Below are 27,640 nucleotides of genomic sequence, written 5' to 3'. Positions count from 1 at the left end.
TGTGTGCTCCACCCTCTCTCTCTCTCTTTGCTTCCCGGCTCGCTGCCCGGCCCCGTTGAAAAGCCACCCGATCGAGCTCTAGCCCGCCGCAGCCCAGGAAGGATCAGTGCACTACCTGCCACCAGCCCGATTAGCTGGGAAACCAGAGACCGAGGAACCAAGCCTGGCTCTGGACAGTCTCTCCTGCAAGTTTTCAATCCGACGATTTGGAGGGCGGTTGCCCACGGTCGACGCCCGTTTCTCGAGTTTCTTTGGATTTTATTTTTTTTTTTTTTTTTTTCTTTCTTCTGGCTTCGACCTTCAATAACGTCGTCTGAGGTGCTGCCGAGTTGCAGGTAAGTTTGTTTCTTACTCGTCGCCAGTGTTACGTCCATGAATAATTGAGACACGGACAGCAGGAGTGAACAAAATAAGTCTTTACTGGTGGAAGTCAATAGTGAAACTAAAAACACAGAGGCTCACTAGCGCCTTTTATACAGGGGTGGTCACTGCCGGTACTGCAGTCTGAGACCAGTTATTCTCTTAAAGGTACATACACAACAGATGGCACCAGCAAATAACTGAATTGCAGCACTAAGCCGTTGTGTTGCATCAGCCTGTGCCGCAACAGAGTGCTCCACTCCTTGCCAGTCCATCAATGCTTTTGGGCACCCTTCCCACTGCAGCCATGAGCTGAGTGTGCATGTTCACTGCCTGGGTGTTCATTTCCACGATGAGCCACTCCTCCTTTGCGTCCAGTGCAGCAGGACTCGCTGGCCTACTCTCCCTCCGGGGAGAAGGCCCCCCAGCTTCCCTAGCCACATCGTGTTGCTACAGCCTGCTGGGTCCTGGTTGGTTGAGGGCCAGGCTGCTCAGTTGGTGGTTCACCATCTGAAAGCAGGGAGGTACAAGAGTGGCTTTAGCGTCAGGACAGGGGGGTAGTAAGGGAGCAAGGGCTGGAGACATATGGTAAGTTGGATTCAAAGTGTAAAAGGCTGGTGTTGTGAGGGACAAGTGGAATGAGAGTGGAGAGCAAGCTGATGAACTTACCATTGCTGTCCCCAAGGGGGTTGACCTCTCCACGATCCTGTGGACATGCACTTCCAAATCGCTAAGGGTCTGCAGCTGAGCCAACCCCCCACCCGTCCGTTGCTTCTGCTGCCTATTATGAGATAGCTTGACCTGCAAGAAAAAGGACGGCGTCTGAGTAAATGTGCAGCCATGTGCTTGCCTGATGTGCCTCCCATAGTTGAACAACCCTTAATGTATGTAAGGTGTGGAATGTGCATGTGTATTTTATGAGATGGCCATAGGTCTTCGATGAGTGTTGGGCATTTGGGGTTTTTACACCCTCTGGCCACAGAGTGAGGTTGAGATGGAGGGATGGAGAGGTATTGAAAAGCAGCCACTCACCCTGACCACCCGAGTGAGGTCTTTGAACTCCTTCCAACATTGTGTGTGGGTCCCGGGCACCATGCTCCTAGAGAAGACGTGCTGAGCCACCTCCCTCCACACTCTTCTATAGTCACGGGGCAATGGCCTACTGCCACTCTGTGGGTAGAGTATTGATCTTCGGCACTCCACTGCGCCAACCTGAGCCACCAAGGCCTGGTCGCTGAAGCGCTGAGCTTGTTCCCTGGGCCTCTCCATTGTTCTTTGTAGCAGATTTAAAGTTGAGGTCTGTCCAGGCCGAGATTCAAGGCTGCAATGAGCAGGGTGTGGCTGGAGAGCAAGATCGACCCTCCCCTTTTAGAACTGGCCGGCGCCAGTGTGTCTGTGTTCCATTGCTAACTGACATCACCTGAGCTTCGCCAGCGCTCTGAGTTAGCGCCTTGCTCCTCGGCGTTAGCGCCTTAAGAGAGGTGTGTAGTGCCTGATTTAGCGCTCCAATCACCTCCAGGGGCGATAGAAGCCAAGTTTGCAGTCGGAGGCAATAATTTGCACCAGGCGCTAAACTTTGCGCCCGGCGATAATTGCGCCCCAAACGGGGCGATACTGAATTTCTCCCCCAAGAACTTTAAAGGCACTTTTTTATTGAACTAGTGAGTGCCCCAAAAGCTCTGCGCTCAAAAAGCAGAGACCCATGTTATCCGTGCACTATACCCTCCTATTTACTGTTCTTCCAGAACTAAGCCACCTTTACAGGTGTAGGAGACTGATGGCAACTCATTGGAACAACCAAAATGTGAGTTTCTGATGTCAAATGCCTGTAGAGATCCACAGCGAGTGCAGTCAACAGCAAGAGATCTGCACATCTGTCATCAACAGCACTCTATCAATTTGAAAGGTGTCTACAACCTCTCGAAACACCTCCAGACAACTAAAGTGTAATGACTTCTCATTGCATGGGCAACTTTGCTCCATTGCTGCATAATCAGATTTTAGAAAATCTTACAGCTGATATTTAGAGCATGTTCATCATACCTCAAGCATTAATGTAAATCTGAGGTTAATGTAGACCTTCCAATTGCCTTTAGACTGCTGGATTCACTGAAGTTAAAAATAATGATTAATTAATAATAATAACAAATCTGTGCCCATCTTTCCCGCAATTCCATGTTTGAATCCCTCCAATCAGGTTTCCACCCATGCCACAGTACCGAATCAGCTCTCATCAAAGTCACAAGTGACATCCTTTGTAACTGTGACAAAGGTAAACTATCCCTCCTCGTCCTTCTTGACTGTAGGCATACACAGACCATTAATTTTTAATTTTGGTAAATATTAAAATGCTTTGCCAGGCCAAAAGGTTTTTTCGAAGTAAAATAAAGTTGTAACAGACTGTCGTTCACTAATAAGTGGACGTGGAATGTGCTTCGATGTGCTTTACTAAAAGGCAGCAAACATTGGGAGCAAATGTGCTTTCAAAAGGAACTATTGTATTTGGAAGCTGCTTTGTGATGGAGATATTTCAAGAGCTGTGTTTCGGATAAGCAGATACTGACAGAACAAATGGTTGTGACGGCAGGGGATAGTCATAGATGACAGAAATAAACAAACCCCCTTAGATTTGCAGACTTCGTGTCTGCAACAAAACAGGCTACCAGATTGCAGAACTTTTGGTGGCAAAAGGGGAGGAGTCAAACCTTTGAAGTTTTGAAATGCAGGATGCGACATAACACATGAATTGTGACCAAGTGGTTTTCTGCCACTTTTGTAAACTTCTATGAATAAATGAACAATTTTGGGCTTTGATAAAGGCAACTAATGGATAGCACCACAGGATGTGTGAGTGTGAAAGTTTGACAGCTCAAGCAACTTAGGTCGAACATTAATGGAACATCTCACCATCTCTGAATGATTGATTTACTGAAAAAGGCAAGGAAAACTGTATAAAAAACCAGTGACAAAAAATATCGGCACTGTAGTTGGAAGGAGGGGCCTGGCTGATCGTCTCAACTCGAAGAGCGACAGTCGAAAGTTGAAGAGCTGCAGTCGAAAGGTGAAGAGCCGCAGTCGAAAGGTGAAGAGCTGCAGTCGAAAGGTGAAGAGCTGCAGTCGAAAGGTGAAGAGCTGCAGTCGGAAGGTGAAGAGCCGCAGTCGGAAGGTGAAGAGCCGCAGTCGGAAGGTGAAGAGCCGCAGTCGAAAAGTGAAGAGCCGCTGCCGAAAGGTGAAGAGCCGCAGTCGAAAGGTGAAGAGCCGCAGTCAAAAGGTGAAGAGCCGCAGTCGAAAGGTGAAGAGCCGCAGTCAAAAGGTGAAGAGCTGCAGTCGAAAGGTGAAGAGCTGCAGTCGAAAGGTGAAGAGCTGCAGTCAAAAGGTGAAGAGCTGCAGTCAAAAGGTGAAGAGCTGCAGTCGGAAGGTGAAGAGCTGCAGTCGGAAGTTGAAGAGCCGCAGTCGAAAGGTGAAGAGCCGCAGTCGAAAGGTGAAGAGCCGCAGTCGGAAGGTGAAGAGCTGCAGTCGGAAGGTGAAGAGCTGCAGTCAAAAGTTGAAGAGCTGCAGTCAAAAGGTGAAGAGCTCCAGACGGAAGGTGAAGAGCTGCAGTCGGAAGGTGAAGAGCTGCAGACGGAAGGTGAAGAGCTGCAGTCGGAAGGTGAAGAGCTGCAGTCAAAAGGTGAAGAGCTGCAGTCGGAAGGTGAAGAGCTGCAGTCAAAAGGTGAAGAGCTGCAGTCGGAAGGTGAAGAGCTGCAGTCGGAAGGTGAAGAGCTGCAGTCGGAAGGTGAAGAGCTGCAGTCAAAAGGTGAAGAGCTGCAGTCGGAAGGTGAAGAGCTGCAGTCGGAAGGTGAAGAGCTGCAGTCAAAAGGTGAAGAGCTGCAGTCGGAAGGTGAAGAGCTGCAGTCGGAAGGTGAAGAGCTGCAGTCAAAAGGTGAAGAGCTGCAGTCGGAAGGTGAAGAGCTGCAGTCAAAAGGTGAAGGGCTCCAGACGGAAGGTGAAGAGCTGCAGTCGGAAGGTGAAGAGCTGCAGTCGGAAGGTGAAGAGCTGCAGTCAAAAGGTGAAGAGCTGCAGACGGAAGGTGAAGAGCTGCAGTCAAAAGGTGAAGAGCTCCAGACGGAAGGTGAAGAGCTGCAGTCGGAAGGTGAAGAGCTGCAGACGGAAGGTGAAGAGCTGCAGTCGGAAGGTGAAGAGCTGCAGTCAAAAGGTGAAGAGCTGCAGTCAGAAGGTGAAGAGCTGCAGTCAAAAGGTGAAGAGCTCCAGACGGAAGGTGAAGAGCTGCAGACGGAAGGTGAAGAGCTGCAGTCAAAAGGTGAAGAGCTGCAGTCGGAAGGTGAAGAGCTGCAGACGGAAGGTGAAGAGCTGCAGTCGGAAGGTGAAGAGCTGCAGTCGGAAGGTGAAGAGCTGCAGTCAAAAGGTGAAGAGCTCCAGACGGAAGGTGAAGAGCTGCAGTCGGAAGGTGAAGAGCTGCAGTCGGAAAGTGAGGAGCTGCAGTTGAAAGGAAGTGGCCTACAATCATCGCTGGACTGATCATCGGAGGGCGGTTGTATGATTTCTTGTAACATTATTGGTGAACTGCTCGAATAGTGGTTGGGGTTTTGAATCTGTCTTAGGAACAATAAAAGGTTAAAGACAGAACCGGTGTGTCTGGTGTAATTTCTCATAAGCCTCAAGTCCGAACTCTATAACCTGTTGGACGGGGTGAAGGGTAATTCCGAATATCCTACAGACTTGTCTGCAGCCTTTGACAAGGTTGCCCACTCAATCCTTCTCCAACGCCTCTCCACCATTGTCCAGCTGGGTGGGACTGCACTCGCCTGGTTCCATTCTTATCTATTTAATCGTAGCCAGAGAATCACCTGCAATGGCTTCTCTTCCCGCTCCCACATCGTTACCTCTGGTGTCCCCCAAGGATCTATCCTTGGCCACCTCCTATTTCTCATCTACATGCTGCCCCTTGGCAACATCATCCAAAAACACAGCGTCAGTTTCCACATGTACGCTGATGACACCCAGTTCTACCTCACCACCACTTCTCTCCACCCCTCCATGGTCTCTAAATTGTTTGACTGCTTGTCCGACATCCAGTTCTGGATGAGCAGAAATTTTTTCCAATTAAATATTGGGAAGACTGAAGCCATTGTTTTTGGTTCCCCACCACATACTCCGTTCCCTAGCCACTGACTCCATCCCTCTCCCTATCATCTGTCTGAGGCTGAACCACACTGTTCACAACTTTGGTGTCATATTTGACCCTAAAATGAGTTTCTGACCACATATCCGCAGCATAACTAAGAATGCCTATTTCCACCTCTGTAACATCACCCATCTCCGCCCTTGCCTCAGCTCATCTGCTGCTGAAACCCTCATCCATGGCTTTGTTACCTCTGGACTTGACTATTCCAATGCACTCCTGGCTGACCTCCCACATTCTACCCTACATAAACGTGAGGTGATCCAAAACTCGGCTGCCCCTGTCCTAACTCGCACCAAGTCCCGTTCACCCATCACTCCTGTGCTCGCTGACCTACGTTGGCTCCCGGTTAAGCAACGCCTCGATTTCAAAATTCTCATCCTTGTTTTCAAATCCCTCCATGGCCTCGCCCCTTCCTAGCTCTGTAATCTCCTTCAGCCCCACAACCCCCCGAGATATCTGTGCTCCTCTAATTCTGGCCTCTTGAGCATCCTTGATTATAATCGCTCAACCATTGGTGGCCATGCCTTTTGTTGCCTAGGCCTTAAGCTCTGGAATTCCCTCCCTCTCTGCCTCGCCAACTCTCTTTCCTCCTTTAAGACACTCCTTAAAACCTACCTCTTTGGCCAAGCTTTTGGTCATCTGCCCTAATTTCTCCTTATGTGGCTCGGTGTCAAATTTTTTGTCTTTTAATACTCCTGTGAAGCACCTTGGGATGTTTTACTATGTTAAAGGCTATATAAATACAAGTTGTTGTTGTTGTTGATTGCATTAAGAATCAGCACTCGTACAGTTTAACACTAGAATGCAAGCACTCACCACAAAGCAAACAGATTACAAACTATTCCAGATTTTGGATTCAGTCCTTGTAATCTAGAATTAGAATAGTTTTATTTCAGCAGTGCAGTTGGCTATTAAATTGCATCATAGCAAATATGTGCTACTGACTGAGCCAAATTGACACTAGTGTACATTAGATTAGGTACATTCTCACCTTCGAGTCAAAAAGTTGTGGGTTCCACAAACACTCCAGGACTTGAGTATATAATCTAGGCTGACACTTCTGTGCATTACTGAGGGAGTGCTGCATTGTCAATAGTGCTGTCTTTTGGATTAAACCAAGGTCATGTCGGCCTGTTCAAGCCGATGTTGAATTCAAAAAAGATCAGGGATTTCTCCCATTATTCTGACCAGCATCCTTCCTTCAAACTACACCACCAAAAGAAGGTTAGATTGTCGTTCATCTCAATTGCCATTTGGGGGATCTTGATGTTCATTAATTGCCTTTTGCATTTGCCTGCATAACAACGAATGCACTTTAAAGAACATAAGAACATAAGAAGTAAGAGCAGGAGTAGGCCATAAGGCCCCTTGAGCCTGCTCTGCCATTCAATAAGATCATGGCTGATCATCTGTAAAGGAATAAGCCATATTTCAGAAAAATACACCATCATATGAACAGAATTCTGATTTTATTAATACATGATATACTGGGTTTAAAAATCTAAAGCCTCGGCAACACAGGCTGTGTCAATACAGGCTTCTGAGATAAAATGAAGTGTTAAAACAAAAGCTGTAAACACCACAAGCTTTTGAAATTGAAATTGGTTAAAAATACTAAAACAATGGCCCTATTGAAATAGCAGTTTGGTGCTTCCAGAAGGTCTGGAGTTTGGGAGAAACACAATGGAATGACCCAAGTAAAGTGTTATAAACTAACATTTTGTTAGTTGAACAGAAACACAGAAACATTAAAAGAGGCATGTGCCTTTGAAAAGATGACATCAAGTAAAAGAAACACCAGCTGGTCAAATAGTCTTTATGTTAAACTTGGAAGACAGGAGACATAATTCTTAATACAACCATTGAGATAGCTAGAAAACATGCAAACACCCTAGTTGAAGTGTTTTTAAGTGATACCAACAGAACACTTTGAAGATATGGCTTCAATAGATGCACCAAGTAATTACATTGTGTTTGTATTGAACTTGGAACACCACGAAGACAGGAGTCTGCTAATAACCAGTTAAGCCAATATTAAGAATTGAATGGAAGGCCTTCGATAAGAATTACATCAAATAAATACTACTGTCATATTGTTTTTATGATAAGTTTTGAAACACCTAAACACAGAGACAGGATTCTAAAAGCTAACAGTTGAACTGATAGTAAGAATATAAAAAAGTCAACAGAGAGATGACTAGAGATAATTAACTTACATCAGCAGAAAACTTCAAAGGATAGACCACTAAAAAAAGGTATAAAATAGAGCTTTTTCAGATAGACAGTCAGAAGTCGCTGGAAACGGGCAAGCGATTCTCGGCTTCAGAACCACTCTGTAAGCCTACAACTCTGAGTCTCGGGTAATCAAGGTATTTGATTTTGGTGGATATCCTGGATTAGAATTAAGGCTAAGAAATGTAAAAATGTACGAAGTTAAGATTTGAGAATAAGGATCTCTGAGGATAAGAAATGTAAGCTATTTGTTTTTGAACTGTTAATGTTGCGATTGACTCAAAAGCTCTTAAATAAATCTATATATTTTTAGAATTGTCTCAAATAGTATTTCTGTGTCAATCTCGCAAACTCAATTTCTGTACACTCTTTTGTAAGGAGTTGCAGAATTTTGGGGGGTATTCCGGACCCTCATAATATCCAGAAGGTTACAGTCTAGTTAAACTTATTAAAAGTGCTATCCAGAGGATGGTAACATCTTCAAGTCATTTCTTTCCTTTAAGGAGAGATAGTCTGAAACTTTAGACCCAATTAAGCGTCTTTTAGAATTCGGCTATCTCTAACTTTAGTTGAAGGTGAACGTCTGGGGAATACGCCTGATCTGGGGTAGCCCGAAAAGGGCTAGGACTAGTAATTATCCCTTCACATTGACCTCAACTCCACTTTCCCGCCCGATCTCCATATCTCTTGATGCTATATAAATGCAAGTTCTTTCCTGTAACTGCTTGCATTGCTATATGGGAGACCGAGTTTGATATTGTCTCAAATTACTGGAGTTTAAATGGGAAGAAGTGATCAAGAAAATCTGGACACATGACTTGAGTAAATACATATGGTATTAGATGCACCCAGCCCATCAAAAGAATTAAGTTTGGATTTTTTATTTTTAAAAATGCAATTTTTTTTTTATCTTGCAGCTGGTCTTGTAGAAACAGACTCAAAGAACATTTCACATGAATTGCTGCTAGCGCAATGACAAACATCACTCCATGGGAATTTGGTGTCCTGAGTCCAAAGATAGAATCCAGACTGAAAAGTAGAAAGCTTATTTAGATGAAAAATGAATAGCAAATTAATAAGCATCAGTCATCCTTTGTTTTTTGGCGGTAACTTATGGGCAAAGTAATTACTTAAAGCTTGAACACATTCACCCTGGGTATAGCAATCATAAAATAATGAAAAACTCCTTGGGAAACATAGATGACAGTGCACGCCACTGCTACCTGAATAAAATCAGACAAGGAAAATGGTCTTTGAGAACAGAAAAGGTTAGGAACAGGTGATAAATTTGGAAGTATTGGCCCCTGAATTGTTTTAAAAGCATGAGTATAGATTTACAATACTTATCTTTACTTAAATGCTTCTTTATCACTGCAGTGTTAATAGCTCCAGACCTTTCTGGAGAACGTCAAGCCATCAGGAGTTCTATGTTTTCTTGTCCAGAGTCTTACTATTTTTTCTAAACATGTAGTGGATAAAACCAAGGTCCTATCTGCCTGTTCAAGTCAATGATAAATTCAAAGAAGATCAGGGATTTCTCCCGGTATTCTGACCAACATCCCTCCTTCAAAGCGACACCACCAAAAGTAGGTTAGATGGGCGTTCATCTCAGTTGCTGTTTCTGGGATCTTTCTGAGCATAAACTGCCTTTTGCATCATTATGCCACAGAGCTAGTGCTTCTTCTCAGGTGGCGTTCCAGTCTATAATTACTATTACCCAATTATCATCATCTGAAGACTTAGCTCTGTCTCATATCTCCGGTAAGATGCTAATGATTAATTGAAAGCATAACTTGGAGTAAGGAGCAAAATATGATGCAATATTCTGAGCATTTCAATCTACATGTATGTTCATCGCATGAAATTGTTACAGTTAGCAATTTAATTTAGTGAAGAGCCAGTCAGTTGCTCCATGACCCTGAGGAAACCAGGCTCATTACAAAAATTACCTTGTGTTTGCTCTTGCTGATCCTGGGTCATTGGAAAACAGATGTACTGATTTGCTCAATTGACCAGTACAGCAGTAATATGACTAAATGACTAATACAATAATACATGGTAGACTTGTTGGTGGCTGCCTGCCATTTTACACAGAGAAATTAAATAAACATCAGCTGTATAGAAGTTAATTGCATCCACAAATTCACATTTACTTGTAAGGGCACATCGATTAATAATAGACTCAAAGTCCAGTGGCAAGCTAATCCAAGTGCCTATAGTATTGCCATTTCAAAAAGGTCAGAAAGCTACTTAAAAAGGTTCAAATACACAAATAATACCCTTCCTCCCATTTCCTTCCTTGAAGCCCTCAACTTTTTTAGGAGCAGTTATTCGGTTTCTGTGTTGTCCTCTTAATGCCAGTTATTGCAAATTGAGACCAAAGGACAAATTTTGCGAGGCTTCATTCCCAGCATGGAGCTTTGTGCTGTGGGAGCACGGGTCGCAGAACCAGCCTTAGAGTTAAGTGAATAATTGAGACCTTTATTCTTGTCGAGCAAGGCTACACACAAGAAATGGAGCATTACAAAATTTGCTCTCAAATGTATAGATTGCACCAATTACCCATTGTCTTTTTAAAAAGAAATACAGAAAACGCCTTTTTCAATTGATGTACCACTTTACTATTGTATTCAGGAGGTGAAAAGGACACAAGTAAAGCCATTGAGGAAAATCTAGTCAGTGCAATTCTATTTCACTGTTTTCCCTTTTTTCTGCCAGAACATAAGAACAGGAGTAGGCCATTCAGCCCCTCGAGCCTGTTCCACCATTCAATGAGATCATGACTGATCTGTATCCTAATTCCATCCATCCTATATACATATACCATACTTATAAATATCAACCATCAGCATTTGACACTGACACTCAGCATTATGGGGGCCCAGTCCACAATCAGTGTTTGCTGACAAAAATCAGAGTGCGCCAGGCTCCTCTCCCCTCAAACTTCACCCTCATCCACGTCCAGCAGCTGTTAGAGTGGTTTCCAGCTGCAGTGTATTATAGGTAGGAATTCTCACAGGAATGGGAGTTCTCACCTATAGTATTGAGCAGTTAGAATCCATTCCATTGGATGAAGGACTCAAGTAGGAGAAGCACGGAAGGAAGAACTAAAGAGGGCGGCTTGGATATCAATGAAGGGAAGAGGGAAGGAAGAGAGAAGAAACAAAAGGTAGGAATGGTGTTTTGGGATGTGGAAGAAGGGAATACCTCGTAGCAGTAGTAATTGGGGATTTGATAGTCAGGGGGACAGAGGGCAATTCTGATACCATCGACATGAGTCCCGTATGGTATGTTGCCTCCCTGGTGCCAAGGTAAAGGACATCACAGAGAGGGTGCAGAACATTCTGTGGGTGGGGGGGGAAGGGGGGGGGAAGGAGAAGAGTCAGAAATCCTGGTCCACGTCAGAACGAACGACATAGGGAGAAAGAGGGTTGAGGCCCTGGAGTCACAGTTTAAGGAGCTAGGGAGGAAGTTAAAAAGCAGGACCCCAAAAGGTAGTAATCTCTGGATTACTCCCAGTACTAGTGAGAGGAGAACTAGAAGGATATGACAGGTTAATGCGTGGCTAGAGATATGGTGCAGGAGGGAGGGCTTCAGATTACTGGGACATTGGGACCAGTTCTGTGGCAGGAGGGACCTGTTCAAGATGGACGGGTTGCAACAGGCAGGTTAACTAGTGCTGTGGGGGAGGGTTTAAACTAATTCGACGAGGGGTTTGGCACCAAGATGTAGTATTTAAAAGTAGAAACAAGGTGCACAGAGGACTGGTAGAGACAGTTAGAGTTAGAAATAATACAGAATTAGGTAGGATCGTAGAAAACACAAAGTGGTCTAAAGTTAGGTTTGGAGTGCATGTGTGTAAATACACAAAGTGTGGTTAATAAGGTTGATGAGTTACAGGCGCAAATAGCCACGTGGGACTATGATGTAGTGGTGATAACGGAGTAGTAGGATAGATTTGTTTTTATTCGTTCATGTGATGTGGGTGTTGCTGGCAAGGGCAGCATTTATTGCCCATCCCTAATTGCCCTTGAGAAGGTGGTGGCGAGCCATCCTCTTGAACCGCTGCAGTCCGTGTGGTGAAGATACATCCATAGTGCTGTTAGGGAGTTCCAGGATTTTGACCCAGAGACGATGAAGGAACGGCAATATATTTCCAAGTCAGGGTTGTGTGTAACTTGGAGGGAACTTGGTGGTGATGGTGTTCCCATGTGCCTGCTGCCCTTGTCGGTGGAGGTCGTGGGTTTGGGAGGTGCTGTAAAGAAGCGTAGGCGAGTTGCTGAAGTACATCTTGTAGATGGTACACACTGCAGCCACATTGCACTGGTGGTGGAGGGAGTGAATGTTTAAGGTGGGGGATGGGGTGCCAATCAAGCAGGCTGCTTTGTCCTGGATGGTGTTGAGATTCTTGAGTGTTGTTGGAGCTGCACTCATCCAAGCAAGTGGAGAGTATTCCATGACTTGCGCCTTGTAGATGGTGGAAAGGCTTTGTGGAGTCAGGAAGCGAGATACTTGCCACAGAATACCCAACCTCTGACCTGCTCTTGTAGTATTTATGTGGCTGGTCCAGTTAAGTTTCTGGTCAATTGTGGCTCCCAGGATGTTGTTGGTGGGGGAATTTGGCGATGTAATGCCATTGAATGTCAAGGAGCGGTGGTTAGAGTCTCGCTAGTTGAAGATAGTCATTGCCTGGCACTTGTGTGGCATGAATGTTACTTGCCACTTATCAGCCCAAGCCTGAATGTCGTCCAGGTCTTGCTGCATGCAGGCATGGGCTGCTTCATTATCTGAGAAGCTGTGAATGAAACTGAACACTGTGCATCAGCGGACATCCCCACTTCTGACCTTATGATGGAGGGAAAGCCATTGATGAAGCAGCTGAAGTTGGTTGGGCCTAGGACACGGCCCTGAGGAATTCCTGCAGTGATGTTTTGGGGCTGAGATGATTGGCCTCCAGCAACCACAACCATCCACCTTTGGCGGCTAACATAAAAGGAAATCCAAAGGTCTTCTTTAGGCATAATAACAGTAAAAAGATTGTCAGAGGAGCAGTGGGGCCGATTGGGGGGTGCGGGTGGGGGATACAGGCCCGCGGTAGGGAGGGCTGCGGGGAGGTTGCCGATTGGGGCTGGGGGAGGCCAAAGGCTTCCTGGAAAGACCTGGTGAGGGAGCACTCCCCTGCTCCTCCTGGCCTACAAGTGCTGAAAGAGGCACTTACCTTGTGGAGCCAGCAGCTCCCGCCTTCCTTTCACTGCTGGGTTTCCTGACCCCTGGGAGACCTGTGTGTAGTGTATGTAACCGTTCTACCTTTAAGAGAACTATTGTATGTAACCGTCCACCTTTAAGAGAACTATTTTAGGTGTTGCACTACTTTATCTTGGCTGCGGTATACTGTAATACCGGTGGTGACCACACCGGTATATAAGTGCTGTGTAATGAGTGATTGGGCAGATTCGCCCTGACCTTCGAATAGTAAAGTCCTGTTAAAGTTTACTCTTGTAGTCTGTGTAATAATTTGCAATATAACACACAGATTTTACAGTGGCGACAAGTTCGATCTTACCCTGCGGCAGCGATACATCCGAAACAGTTAACGAGCGTCGAGAAGAGGCATCCGCCCTCGTCGTTCTGCTGAGAGAAGACTCGAGTCTGCAGAGCAAGGAAGAAGGAAGAATTCAGACACGAAGCCTTCCATCAGCAACAGGCAGTGATCGTCCCTTCTGTCACGGTGGTGAGTGAGCCGATCAGCCACGAGAAGCAAGTCGGCCACGTTGACTGTGAGTAGGGGGGAAATAAAAAGAAACGGAGGATAAGGGCGGTGAACTCGACCACGGTCGGGGGAAAGGAGCCGGACAGAAGTCGGGGCCAGAGACGCTGAGACTGGGGCAGCGTAGGGCACGGAAGCCGCGGTACAAGCGGGAACGCAGCCGGTGTGAGAGACCGGGCTACAAGCGGGAACGCAGCCGGTGTGAGAGACCGGGCTACAAGCGGGCTGGGAGATGCAACAGCATCGTGAGACAGCTCGACTGCGACCGGCGAAAAAGGCCGGGCAGCTACCGAGGCCGCGAGGCGCTGCAACCGGGATCGTAAGGCGCGGGAAGAAATAAAAAAATAATAAATAAATAAAACCGCGGAGAACTCAGCCGCAGCCGGGGGAGGAAAGGACCGGACTGCGAGAGGGCTGGGAGGCGCGATTGGAAGCCGCTGAGGGAGAGACAGAGCCCGAGCGAGCAGGAGAGACAGAGCCCGAGCGAGGGGGAACGGGACCGAGCAAGGGAGACCGAGCGAGATTCCGCCCAGCGGCTGGAACTGTTCGCCGCCAACGGGTTGTCCCCAGCGCCGGTTGCCCTGCCGAGAAAAGGGAACAAGGAACGCACTGAAGCCGGCGCGCAGGCTGCGAACCCCGAAAGCCAGCGGTCGTCACCCGAGAGCAAAGCTTACCCCTCCCGCCAGGGGAAGAAACGCGGGAAGCCGCCAATAGGCGGGGAAGAAGACAGGAGCGGGAAACCGCCATTTTGAAAGTGGGCGGGGAAGAAGACAAGCGCGGGAAACCGCCATTTTTGGGAAAAAAAAAGTAACGAACAAATTCGTTGTTGTTTCTCAGAAAGATAGTGAAGATGCCTAAGCATGGTAACATCAACGACTTCGATTCCGAGGTGGAAGATTGGGCCACGTATGTAGAACGCATCGAGATATATTGTGAGGCCAATAAAATAGCAGATGATGATAAAGCTCTAACCTTACTAAACTCAATGGGGGCGAAGACATACGGGCTATTGAAGCATCTTCTATCACCAGCTAAACCGGCAGATCAGACTTTCGCTAATATTGTTGCTGTCCTGAAGGATCATTTGAACCCCACACCGCTGATGTTAGCGGAACGATCTAAATTTTACGTGAGAACGCAACTAAAAGAGGAAAGCAACGCGGAGTACTTGGGTGAACTGCGTAGGCTAGCAAAATACTGTCAGTTTGGGGAAAATCTGACAGAGGCACTGAGAGACAAGTTCGTGTGTGGGATGTCGAAGGAAGAAACACAAAAGCGACTGCTCGAAGAGAACGATCTTACACTTGATAAGGCTGTCCTTATTACAGCATCGCACGAAGCTGCAGCGAGAGGCACTGCAGAAATGCAGCTGAAGGCAGCGGTACTCAGCGTGGATCAAATGACTTCGGGTACAACGAAATGTTATCATTGTGGGAAGACAACTCACGACCAGAACCAATGCTGGTTTAAAAACCAGGAATGTAGAAAATGTGGCAAGCTTGGTCACATAGCTAAAGTATGCCGGTCAGGAAAGAAGACCAGCAACAAAAAAAAGTCACCGCAGGAAAAGTACAGCAAGGTACACAAGGTGGCTGAGAAGAGTTCGGATGAACAGAATTCGGATTCAGACCCAAACGGCCAGGAACTGGGTAGTGTGAGAATTCACAATGTGAGTAAGGAAGCTGACCTACAAACTATCTGGGTCATGCTAAAAATAGCCGGAGTCCAAGTAAAAATGGAATTGGACACAGGATCAGCCCTATCAGTCATAAATCGAAGGGATTACAACCGGCTATTCTCACATATACCCTTGAGAGATACCAAGATCGTATTGCAGACATACACGGGGCATAAAGTATACCCCATCGGAAAGATAAAAGTCAAGGTGAGAGACAAGGGCAAAGAACACCAAGGAATGGACTTATATGTACTACCTGAGGGAGGTCCACCACTTCTGGGACGGGAGTGGATCAGGGAAATAAACATGGAATGGCACTACCTAAAAGCAATAACGAGTGAGAACTCGGTGAAGACAATCAGCTCAGACTCTGAAACTGATGACGATAAGACCAGCCCAGGTGCGAAAGACAAGTCTAAAATGGACTTGCTGACTAAGGTTGGAAAAACGAAGGAGTGCATAAATGCTTATGCTTCAGAGGAGAACAAAGTTTCAGAACAGAATTCCACTGAACAACAACAACATAGTTTGGCAGAGAATTCTGAGTCTGTCCAGTTTACAGACATGCACAATTCTGAGGAACACCGGGCTCGAACTCAACTCCATTTCAAATTACAACAGCAATTAGAACAATTGAGTTGCCGTCTTGAGCAAGAGATGAAAGCAATGAAAAAGTTCTTTGACACAGAGTGGGAGAATCTGGAAAGACAACAGAAGCAGCTGATGGAGAAAAGGGAGCAGGAGCACACAAACCGTCTGCACGAGGAGGCCAAACGAATCAAAGCTGATTCGGTTTCTGAAGGTGCGTGCTCTAATCTGGTGGAGCAAGATGTTCAGCAACTGAAGGCGCTTGTTAGCAGGTTGCAGGCAGAAAAGGCATATTTGGTCGCCATGAATTCCGAGCTCCTACTGAAGTTGGGTGCAGCATCACCGGACAATTCATTTGTGGAAATTCAAATGGTGGAGGCTGCGGATGATGGCGAAGTAGAAACAGCAAAGGAGCCCCAGGGCAAGGTTATAAACATCCCTGCAGCTACTGGGAAACGGATGATGTCAGAAGAGTTAACGGTCAGCCAACTCCTTCATATGCTGAGGGACAAGACTCTGAAATGGGAACAATTTGAACATGAGCTTAAATCTTCAAAGGAGAGGGGTTTGGAGCTCTCAAAAGTTATTGAAATAGCTGAGGTTGCAACACAGACTGAGAAGATGGCAGCAGAGCAACCCTTGGATGCCAAAAGTACGCTGACTCACGTCAATGTTGAACAACAGAATGCTGAAACAACTGCTCCAGTAGAGGGATTGAATAATACGATCAATCAATCTCCGAATGAAGTTGAAGTATTGAAATCACGAATGAGGTCATTAGTAAAAGACTTGCAGGAAGCCCAGAAAAAGCTGGAGGAAGCTGAACACATGAAGAAGTCTCTTCAGGAGAGATGTCTGGAATTGGAACAAAAGCTGACTAACGTCCAGCTGGGCATGGAGGAAATAAAAGACCCTCTCGCTGGCCTAGCTCAGGACGACACCGATTATTACCACGTCCTGTTGAACAACACTGAATATAACGATGACCTGTTCTGCCCAGCTTGTGGGGAAATCTTCCGAAGTGCAAAAACCCTGAAGAATCACAAAAAGTCTAAGAAACACCGGGAGATGGTGGCGCTGCTAAGGCAACAGGAGAAAGAGGAGGAGGAACTGTGCATGCGGCTGGCAGCGGAGCACAGAGAGTCTCCAAGAAGCAGGAAAGGAAAAGATGAAACAGAAGAAGATGACCCATCTGAACCATTATCACCCCTACCAGATCACGCATGTGGTCCCTCCGAACGGAACCAAATCAGTTTGGAAGTAGAAAAACTTCCCAAGGTACTCAAGCTTTTAGAAGTCAGCAATGCTGGTTCAGAAGTGACGGAAGTTCAAGCTGTTAAGTCCAGTGAAGGACTATTGGATGAGTCACCCCAGCAAAGTGAACCGACTACACCACAGGGAACTGCTACACCACCGAGACTACATCTGTGAACTGTTTTTACATGAAGTTGGATATATGTTATGATGTTATGTTTAATGGGGAATAAGTATGTTGTAAGCTAAAAAGGGAGGATTGTAGTGTATGTAACCATTCTACCTTTAAGAGAACTATTGTATGTAACCGTCCACCTTTAAGAGAACTATTTTAGGTGTTGCACTACTTTATCTTGGCTGCGGTATACTGTAATACCGGTGGTGACCACACCGGTATATAAGTGCTGTGTAATGAGTGATTGGGCAGATTCGCCCTGACCTTCGAATAGTAAAGTCCTGTTAAAGTTACTCTTGTAGTCTGTGTATTAATTCGCCATATAACACACAGACTTTACACTGTGCAGCAACAGTAACTTTTAAAATTCCACTGGGTGAGCATGATTTAAATATATTAATTGAGTGCCCCGCCTATCCACAGCGGTGTGTGCGCGGCAAGTCGGGGTCGTGTTCCCCGTATATAACTCTTTAACCCCCCCGACCCTCTTCTGCCCATCGTGCAGCATTAATATCAAAGCTAGTGTCTGTGAAAGTATGAGGAGTTGGAGGTGGTAGAATGACTCTGTGAACTGGGGCAGAAAAGGGTGGGTTGGCTATGGGAAAGCGATTGGTGAGGTCATTTTTATTTAAAAGGCAGAATCTCACAGAATGATTTTTCTTTAAATAAAAACATTCAAAATTTTCTGTGTGGTATGTTCCAGGATCTGCCAGAAATGTACCAACAATTATGCCTTGTACTACCTCCTTTAGGCTTTCATGTACTTATGTTTTTTTTCGCTCCAATATAAGTGAAGGAATGTTGGATATACCTACAGGCTAGATTACAAGGCATGGAACTGCTTGTTTTCACACTTCACAGGCTTATAATTAGTGCCTTTCTTGAGTTGTCAGCTTTTCTGAAGCTGTTGGTTTGGCTTTTGCTTGTTTTCTAGGTTGTTATGTCTGTTCTTTCCCCCTCCGGCTTTTCATTCCCTGAAGTCCTTGACTCCTTGGTTCCACAGTCACTGTTCTCACTCTGGTAATTCCGCTCAAGTGACCATTCTTCATAGGTGAACCTGGACAGTGACTGTCACCAGGCTATTTGACCAGAGGGGCTGTCGCAAATGAGCCCAATACATTCCTCACCCGAGCCAGCAAGGAAGGAGCTCGAACCCTGGCAAATGTTCCCTTCTGTAACTCAGACAGCTAAACATAGCCGCCCCTGCCTCCCCCCCCCCTAGCCCTGGCCGAGATAGCTAAGCCAGCACAAGCCCAGATCAAAACCTGGTTCCTTTCTTGTCTATGTGGCTCAGCTAATCAACACCTTAACTAGCTGAGCCACTAGGGAGCCATCATGTTCTATCCTTGGACGGCACAAGCTGTGGTTATAAACACTGTATAAAATGGGACATACCATAACAATGAATATTACATGATTACTGCGCACTGCTAACACATGTAGCATGTCACTGTTTCAATTTGTACCGACCGCAGATAAAACTGGTAAAACCATGCGCAAAACTAGAGTGGGTACAGACCACAGCGATCATATTCTCAACTGCTTGTAAACAATACGAGGTCACCTCCTAAAAAAATGTATAAGTCGATTTCTACATCACAAGGGCTTATCAGCGAATTTAAAAGAGTACATGTTTCTCTGCTCAAGTCAGAGGTTACACATTAAGCAATGTCAAATTATAACACAAGTGGAAAATAACTAACCACAGCTGAGAATACAATATGCTAAACTTAACAAAACATAAGGATTATCTGATGCTGCTCGGCAAGCCTAGCGCTATTTCCCGGATTTTTTTTTACATTTGTTCTCAAGATGTTGGCAGGACTGAGAAAGCTACATTTACTGGGACTTAAAGCGCAGTAGTCCTAGTGGGCACGTTACTCCCAAGAAGAAGCTCTCTTTTGTAACAGCTGGTTTACAATGAGTGACTTGTTAGCCCTTTTCAGAGAATATTAAAAGTCAACCACGTATTATGGAACTGGAGTCACATACAGGCTATGTTCCTTTCCCTGAAGGGCATTAATAAATTAATTGTGCTTTTTATGTCAATCCAGCAGCTTTCATTGTCATTTATTGAATTCAATTTCAAAATTTGCCACAGTGGGATTTGAACTTGACCTCTGAGTTGCTAGACCAGCACCATAACCATTACATTTACCCGCACTATTGAGGGTCTAGGGTAAATCAAGGTTTCAGCTTTGTCTAGCTCTAGCTCACTGTTCATGTTATTAAATCCCCACCAGCTCTCCTCTTCTCCAATACAGATGCATCTGGAATTTCCACAGGCGCTTTTGCAACCTCCCACCATAACGTGGGTAACGCAGTATCCTCAGAGAAACAGCATTAATGGCCATTTACGCTGTTTTCGCCGGGGTTTCCACCAATCTTCTGCTGAAGTTATGGCAGGAGAGCCCCAACAGGAATTTCCCCCCCACTGCCGTGTCATCTCTACTCTTCCCCAATGCACCCTGAGTTATCTGCACATACTACAAAACTGATAAAATGTCAGAAGACTGGACTCAGTTATCGGTCCAGGTAGTTGTGGGCATTGAAATTAATCTGAATGCCTCAGGACTGGCGGGAGCGGCCAAGAAGTCAGCCCAGGTTCCCACTGCTGATTGGTAATTCATTGATCTGTCCAAGAAAGTGCTTCTGTAAACATCAGGTAAGAACAGGATTGAGCACAATAGAGCATCTCTCCCCACCCCACCCAATCATGGTGAATTGTTTAACTGTGCTGGTTCTTGCAGAATGGCCTTTTGGGTGGGGTAGCATGGAACTGTAGTTCAGCATGTGTGGGGAACTCAAGGAGAGGAGCAGCAAGGAAACAAAAAGAGGGGAAACAGGTAAAGAAAGAACTTGCATTTATACAGCACAGTCCACATCCCAAGGACATCTCAAAGAGCTTCACAGCCAATCAATTACTTTGGAAGCGTATTCATTGTTGTTACTTTTTTTTATTATTCATTGATGGGATGTGGGCGTCGCTGGCTGGCTAGGCCTGCATTTAGTGCCCATCCCTAATTGCCCTTGAGAAGATGGTGATGAGCCACCTTCTTGAACCGCTGCAGTCCATATGGTGTAGGTACACCCACAATACTGTTAGGAAGGGAGTTCCAGGATTTTGGCCCAGCGACAGTGAAGGAACGGCGATACAGGTCCAAGTCAGGATGGTGTGTGGCTTGGAGGGGAACTTGTAGGTGGTGATGTTCCCATGCGTCTGCTGCCCTTGTCCTTCTAAGTGGTAGAGGTCGCGGGTTTGGAAGGTGCTGTTGAAGGAGCTTTGGCGAGTTGCTACAGTGCATCTTGTAGATGGTACACACTGCAGCCACAGTGCGCCAGTGGTGGAGGGAGTGAATGTTGAAGGTGGATGGAGTGCCAATCAAGCGGGCTGCTTTATCCTGAATGGTGTCGAGCTTCTTGAGTGTTGTTGGAGCTGCACTCATCCAGGCAAGTGGAGAGTATTCCATCACACTCCTGACTTGTGCCTTGTAGATGGTGGAAAGGCTTTGGGGAGTCAGGAGGTGAGACACTTGTCGCAGAATTCCCAGCCTCTGGCCTGCTCTTGTAGCCACAGTATTTATATGGCTGGTCCAGTTCAGTTTCTGATCAATGGTAACCCCCAGGATGTTGATAGTGGGGGATTCAGCGATGGTAATGCCATTGAATGTCAAGGGGAGATGGTTAGAGTCTTGCTTGTTGGAGATGGTCATTGCCTGGCACTTGTGTGGTGCGAATGTTACTTGCCACTTGTCAGCCCAAGTCTGAATGTTGTCCAGGTCTTGCTGCATATGGACACGGACTGCGTCAGTATCTGACGAGTCTCGAATGGTGCTGAACAGTGTGCAATCATCAGCGAACATCCCCACTTCTGACCTTATGATGGAGGGAAGGTCATTGATGAAACAGCTGAAGATGATTGGGCCTAGGACACTGCCCTGAGGAACTCCTGCAGTGATGTCATGTGATTGAGATGAATGACCTCCAACAACCACAGCCAACTTCCTTTGTGCTAGGTATGATTCCAACCAATGGAGAGTTTTCCCCTTGATTCCCATTGACTTCAGTTTTGCTAGGGCTCCTTGATGCCACACTTGATCAAATGCTGCCTTGATGTCATTCAGCAGCCCTCACAAACTGCATTGAGATGAATCTGTTTTTCGTGATGTTGATTTAGAGGTAAATGTTGGCCAAGACACCAGGAGAACTCCATGCCCTTCTTTAAATAGTGCAGAGATCTTTTACACCCATCTGAACAGGCAGACGGGGGTCAGTTTAACATTTCGTTCAAAAGACAAGAACCTCCAGGAATGCAGCACTCACTCAGTACTGCCCTGTAGTGTCAGCCAAGTGCACATGCTCAAGTCTTGGAATTGGGCTTAAACCAAAATGTTCTGACTCACAAGTGAAAGCACTACCACGGAGCCAAGCCGACAATTGCATGAAATGAACAAGAAAATTTTTCCTTTAATTAAACTTTTCTCATCAGTGTACCAAGTTGATGCTCCATGTAAATGCACCAAGATTGCATCAAAATGTTCATATTTTCCATAATTCTTTGTATTGTTATAACAGTAACCCATTTCTTACACAGAACATATAAAAAGGTAAGTATTGCTCAGCCAAAAAAACAGTACATCGCAAGGCTGTATGAATTCTGAAGAGGAAGTCCTGTGGGAGACTTCAGTGAGGGCAAGTTTGATTTGTATTATTCAAGAATTCAGTGTGTGAGCATTGATCTAATTTAATTCCTGTATGACCTCCAGCAGATTACAGGAAACATGTTAGTCCTATAATAAATCCTTTAGTGTTTGTCTAATACTTGTAAGACTGTTTGTTCAGCATTAACCCTATATTATTTCAGTCTTTCCATTCAAAGGTCACTTGCCTAAAGCAATGCGGATTCAAAACTGAACAAGAGAATGTTCTGTGGGTTGTATCACCTTTTGCTGTGAGCCATTTTGTTCACGAACCTCATGATTCTTAAGTAATGATGTAAAGTGGTGTCCATTACTGGAAGGCAAGAAACGAAAACTGTGATTTGAGCCTGCATAATAAAAACGTTAAAGACTGATTTTATTGTTTGACACGCAAGTCTGAACCGGATGCAAGCAGAAAATCATCTTTACAAATTAGAAAAGCAGGGTTGCTTTTTTTTTGCATTTTGCCCAAGGATTGGATATAACTATTAAAAGAAAAGCAAAAATGTACCTATTCACATTACATTAATTTGTGTAAAATCTTTTCTTGAATTCTGTAATGTGCATATTATATAGCAATAATCTAATAAAACTGTGCCAGTATTCTTTCTGTAATAGAAAGGCTACAATTCATGATTACAATTAAAATGCTTTTAAAAAAGTTACGAGACAACAGTAGTTTACAAAGCTCCATACATCAATGGAAAATGTGCAAAGCTACATTCCCAAAGTGTACTCAGCAATATGGAACTATTACTTTGGTACAAGGTGTTGATAGCCCAGATATTCCTGCAACGGTTAGATTGGCGACGTACACCATAAATCTCGCCGTCTAGCACACCGATCCCACTGTTGCTAACTGGCTCAGAGTTTTACTGGTTTTCTGATTAGCATAGCAGCAAATCAGGCACTCGGCCCCGATCTAAGAGCTGAAGTGACGGCTCGTTCACCATCCAGAGCTCGGGGAGGGTTCAATCGAATGGAAGTGTAACTTTTTAGATTCAACCGCTCCATTATTAATAATTTAATAAAATAATTATAGGCCCCTATTTTGTGGTAATAATAAAGCTGAGGCTATATCAGTGCTTACCGTTACTATGGAGTAAATCGGACAGCAACTTCTGGAGTCCGCACATGTGCAGTTAAATGCGGAAATCAGGAAGTTGCTGTCCGATTTGCCCAGCTCCTCCACAAGCTTCGCTACACCAGTACCTCGCCAAGAGACCTGGCATTAAAATACACGTAAGGGCGTGAAGTTGCTGTACTTACTCACTAGATACCCACTAAACACGCCACAAAAAGTTAGGGCAAGTGCATTCAGGTGTAAGTGAATGTTTAACGGTATGATAAGTCTTAATTGCTGCCACACAATCTCTTTGGCACTGAAAATGCAATTTTACAATTGTGGAGTCTCATTCCTTCAGAATTTAATTATTGTTGAAGAATTAAAAAAAAATTTTTTTTTTTCATTCTATCTCGTTTATCTCTCTCTTAATACCATATTTCTTTCCCACTCTTTATTTTGCTTTCTGTACACGATTTTACAATGAATTAAATATTCTAATTTATACTTCCTGGGTTTGACTCTGCGGCCTTTCCGATGAGCTGGCAGCGGGGGAGCCCTGGGTCACGTGGGGACCACGGAAATTTTAAGTGGCACATTTTACAGTGGCTTTTTAACAAAGGCACTGTATTTGCATCAGACTAACGGGTTTCCCGACTAATTAATGGAAGCAGGCATGATGACATCACGCATGGGTCCAACTCAGCTCAGGTGTTTAAAGGAGCAATGCAAAGATGACAGTTGAAGGTTGGTGGAGTTGGAGAGACATTGGTTGGAGAAAGAGTGCTTTGTTTGTACAGAGATTTGTTTTGTTGCAGAAAACAAAACAGGCTCAGCGTCAAAAAGCTTCTGCTACATTTAGTGATGCCGCCCTGGAGCTCCTGTTGCAAGGAGTTAGGACCCACAGGGGGGTCCTATTCCCTGCTGATGGGAGGAAGAGACGCCAAGAAGACATGGCTGCAGATAGTGTCAGAAGTGAGCAGCAGGAGTGTGGTGGCGAGTTCCTGGGTACAGTGCAGGAAGAGACTTAATGACCTCATGAGGTCAGGAAAGGTATGTACAATGCCACATTCAACTACATTCATATGTGCGTGTCACCCCAACCCCCTCACTCTGCCTTCCCAAGCCTACTCCTGCACACAACACTACTCACACCAACCTACCTTGCAGGTGCACCCATCCCTCTCTGTCTATGCACAGTTGATGGTAGTGGGAGAAGAGGAGACGGAGAGCTCCCAGCTACCTCGTGATAGAATTAAATATCACACAGCCACATGGCATACAACAGTCACTCATGTTGACTTGATGTCAGCAGCCAGTGAAATATGATCATGTGCATAATGTTCACTTAAAACATTCTTATCCTAACAATTCTAATTCCTGTCTTTACTCTCCCACAGGCCCATCAAGTGTCCCACAGCCAGTCCAGCCAGAGGAGGAAGAAGATTCCTTAGAGGAGGTCGCTAACTCTGAGGGTGCACCATTACAGGATGCATGCACACCAAGTGCCAGCGCACATACACACACATCAATGGGAACATTAAGTCAGAAAGTAGTGTGGTCACCTGGTGTGATAAATCCAGAAAGTGGAACAAGGAACTCAAAGAGGCTAGGTGTTAGAATTAACACGAGTACTTTATTAACAACTGGGAAACACGTTTACAGACAGCCTGCATCAGCCTCCTGGCATTCCACCTTGTGCAAACCTCTGACCTTAACAGGAAGCAAACCTCTGACCTTAGTAGCAGCATTGGCTACAGCACCAACTGGTGGATAACCTTAATCATAACATCCCAGATTACTATATCCCTCCCCCCTTAAGATTTCAGTATGAATTTCTTAACAAACAACCATTCCTGAGAGTCACATAAGGAGTCTCCATTCATCATGTTCCATACTTGACGAATCTAACAGTTCAGTATCAATCTCTCTGGTGGCTTGTGAGGCCTTTGTGAATGTCTAACAGTAAAGTCCCTGCTTGTTTGTGGTGAAGCCACCAGCTGCTCCTGAGCAGTGCTCAGAGTATCTGACTCTGCAACGATGGTTTCCTCTTGACGGATAGGTTCCTGTGGAATTATCTCTGTCCCTGGTGGTGGCACCACAGATGCACTTGGATAACTGGGGGCAACCCTGTCTTCAGTCATTGCATCTGGAACCTTCACTTCAATTTCCCCTTGTCTGGGAAGTATCTGATCTACATGTCTGCGTACTACCCTACCATCTCCCAACATGACCTTGTATGATACTGGACCTGTCATTGAGTCTATGAAGCCAGGAATCCACTTTGGTCCATAACTGAAATTCCTGGTAAGGATCGCATTTCCTTCTCCAAAACTTCGGCTCTTTGTTCTTTTGTCATGGTTCTCTTTTTGTTTGTTTTGTCTGTTTTCCATTTTCCTTTTTAGGTCTGGATGGACAAGGTCAAGAGTGGAGCATAGTCTACGACCTAATAACATCTCAGCCAGAGAGAGTCCTGCGGTGGATTGAGGTGTTATTCTGTAGCTGAACAGAACCCGTGACACTTTGGCTGCTAAACTCCCTTCTGCACTTTTTTTCATCATCTCCTTAAATGTTTGTACGGCTCTCTCCGCAAGTCCATTCGAGGACGGATGATATGGAGCCGAGGTCACCTGCACTATGCCATTTTTTCTCAAGAACTCTTTTGTCTCTGTACTCACAAAACAAGTGGCATTGTCACTCACCACGATCTCCAGTAGCCCTTGATTACTGAAGCTCCGACGCAGGCAGTCTATAGTAGTAGTGGTGTAAGCAGAATTTACAGGATAAACATCCATCCATTTGGAATGTGCATCAATGATTATGAGGAGCATCTTCCCCATGAATGGACCCGCATAATCTAAGTGCAATCTTCTCCATGGTTTATCCGGCCACTCCAAGGGTGGACAGGAGCTGCTACTGGTGCTTTCTGGTGTTCCTGACAAGTGCTGCATGTCTTGACTATCTCCTCATCTAGCTTTGGCCACCACAAGTAACTCCTAGCCAAGGCTTTCATACGCGAGACCCCAGGATGACACTGATGTAGTTGCTCTAGGATAGACTGTCGTGCTGGCTGTGGAATAATCACTCATGCTCCCCACAACACGCAACCATCCTGCACACTCAGCTCTCTTTTCCTGACACTGTAGGGTGTGAAGTCAGCCCCTTCCGGATGCTGTGGCCATCCCCTCACCACATATTCTCGAACTCTAGACAGTACTGGATCTTTACCTGTCCATGTTCTTACTTGCTCTGCAGTCACAAGTGCCGTGTCAGTGTCCTCCAACATCAAAACTCTGTCCTCTGGAGCTGCACGGATAGGTGTGCCTGGCAGTGGAAGACGGCTCAAGGCATCTACGTTCCCATGGTACTTGCCCGCCTTGTAGACGATGACATACTTCTTTGATTCATCATCCAGTGTAATCTGCAAGTAGGCATGACTCATATCCAATTTTGTGAATTTCTTTCCTCCAGCCAGGTTTGTAAAGAGATCCTCTGTTTTGGGAATAGGATACTGCTCTAGTTTGGACACCCGATTGACAGTCAATTTATAGTCTCCACAGAGTCTTACCGAATTGTCCGGTTTTAAAACAGGTACTACGGGAGCTGCCCATTCCGAATATTTCACCGGCTCCAGTATGTTCTCTCTCAATAGACGGTCAAGTTCAGCCTCTACCTTTGGCTTCATGGCATAAGGCACAGGTCGTTGTTTAAAAAACCTTGGCGGTGCCTCCTTGTCTACATAAATCTTAGCTGGGGGGCCATTAAATGTGCCAAGTTCCTCCTTGAACACACTCTCATGTTCACTCAACACTTCTTGCAAAGTCAACTGTTTGCCCGCATCTATTTGATGTACTGCTCCCCAGTCTAATTTAAGTTCTTTTATCCAGCCCCGACCTAACAGGTTTGGTCCAGTACCCGATACTATAACTACAGGTAGCTGTTCCACTGTGTCCCTGTGTTGCACAGTTACCTTAGCTGTACCTAATGTCGCTACTCATTCACCTGCATATGTTTTAAGATGCAGGGAGCAAGGCTTTAACTCTGGAACTTTTGCATGGTTCCACAATTTTGAATATTCTGCCTTGTTCATTATGGTCACGCCGCACCCTGTATCCACTTCAAAGTTCACCTTAGAGTCATTTACTGTCAGTTGCAATGTGATAGGAGCCACTTTTGGAATGTTCTCTAACATGCTATACATTATGAACATGTCCTCTTCTTCCTCAGCTTCCTTGCTGATGTGGTGTGCTCCATGTTTTTTCACTTCTCTCCCTTGGTTTTGCTGTCCTCCCCCTTTTGGTTTGGATTCCTCCACAGGTGATTTCGCCCTGCAAGCTCGTTTTATGTGTCCTTGTTTCCCACACCTGTAGCACTTTTCCTCCAGAAACTGGCATTCACTCACCAGGTGATCGCCCTTGCATCTATAACATGCCTTCACATGCTCACGTTGTGGTTTCTGATGCATGTTCAACTTGTGCACAACAACCTGACCTGCAACTTGCGTAGCATTAGCCCTGTCTGAACCCTGTATTTCTTTTACATCTTGGTTCACTGTCTCTATGGCTTGAGCAAGTTCCAATGCTTTTTTATAAGTAAGCCCAGTCTCGGATAATAATCTACGCTGCATTCGGTTGTCCA

General features: G+C 45.4%; 1 protein-coding gene across 1 annotated transcript in view; it reads left to right on the top strand.

Annotated features, from left to right (window-relative positions):
• Window positions 1–4,933, top strand: part of LOC147110987 (uncharacterized) — a 35,208-nt gene extending 30,275 nt beyond the window's left edge. Inside the window, exon 2 of the mRNA XM_085999990.1 lies at window positions 4,199–4,933. Coding sequence (XP_085856116.1) covers window positions 4,199–4,878 — 680 coding nt within the window. The 3' untranslated portion in view covers window positions 4,879–4,933. The remainder of the gene's footprint in view (window positions 1–4,198) is intronic.
• The last annotated feature ends 22,707 nt before the right edge of the window (window positions 4,934–27,640 follow it).

This window comes from Somniosus microcephalus, chromosome 11, assembly GCF_052327205.1.
Source record: "Somniosus microcephalus isolate GS21.2 chromosome 11, FLI_Smic_1.0, whole genome shotgun sequence".
Taxonomy (NCBI): domain Eukaryota; kingdom Metazoa; phylum Chordata; class Chondrichthyes; order Squaliformes; family Somniosidae; genus Somniosus; species Somniosus microcephalus.
This window is presented reverse-complemented; position numbering and strand designations above follow the sequence as displayed.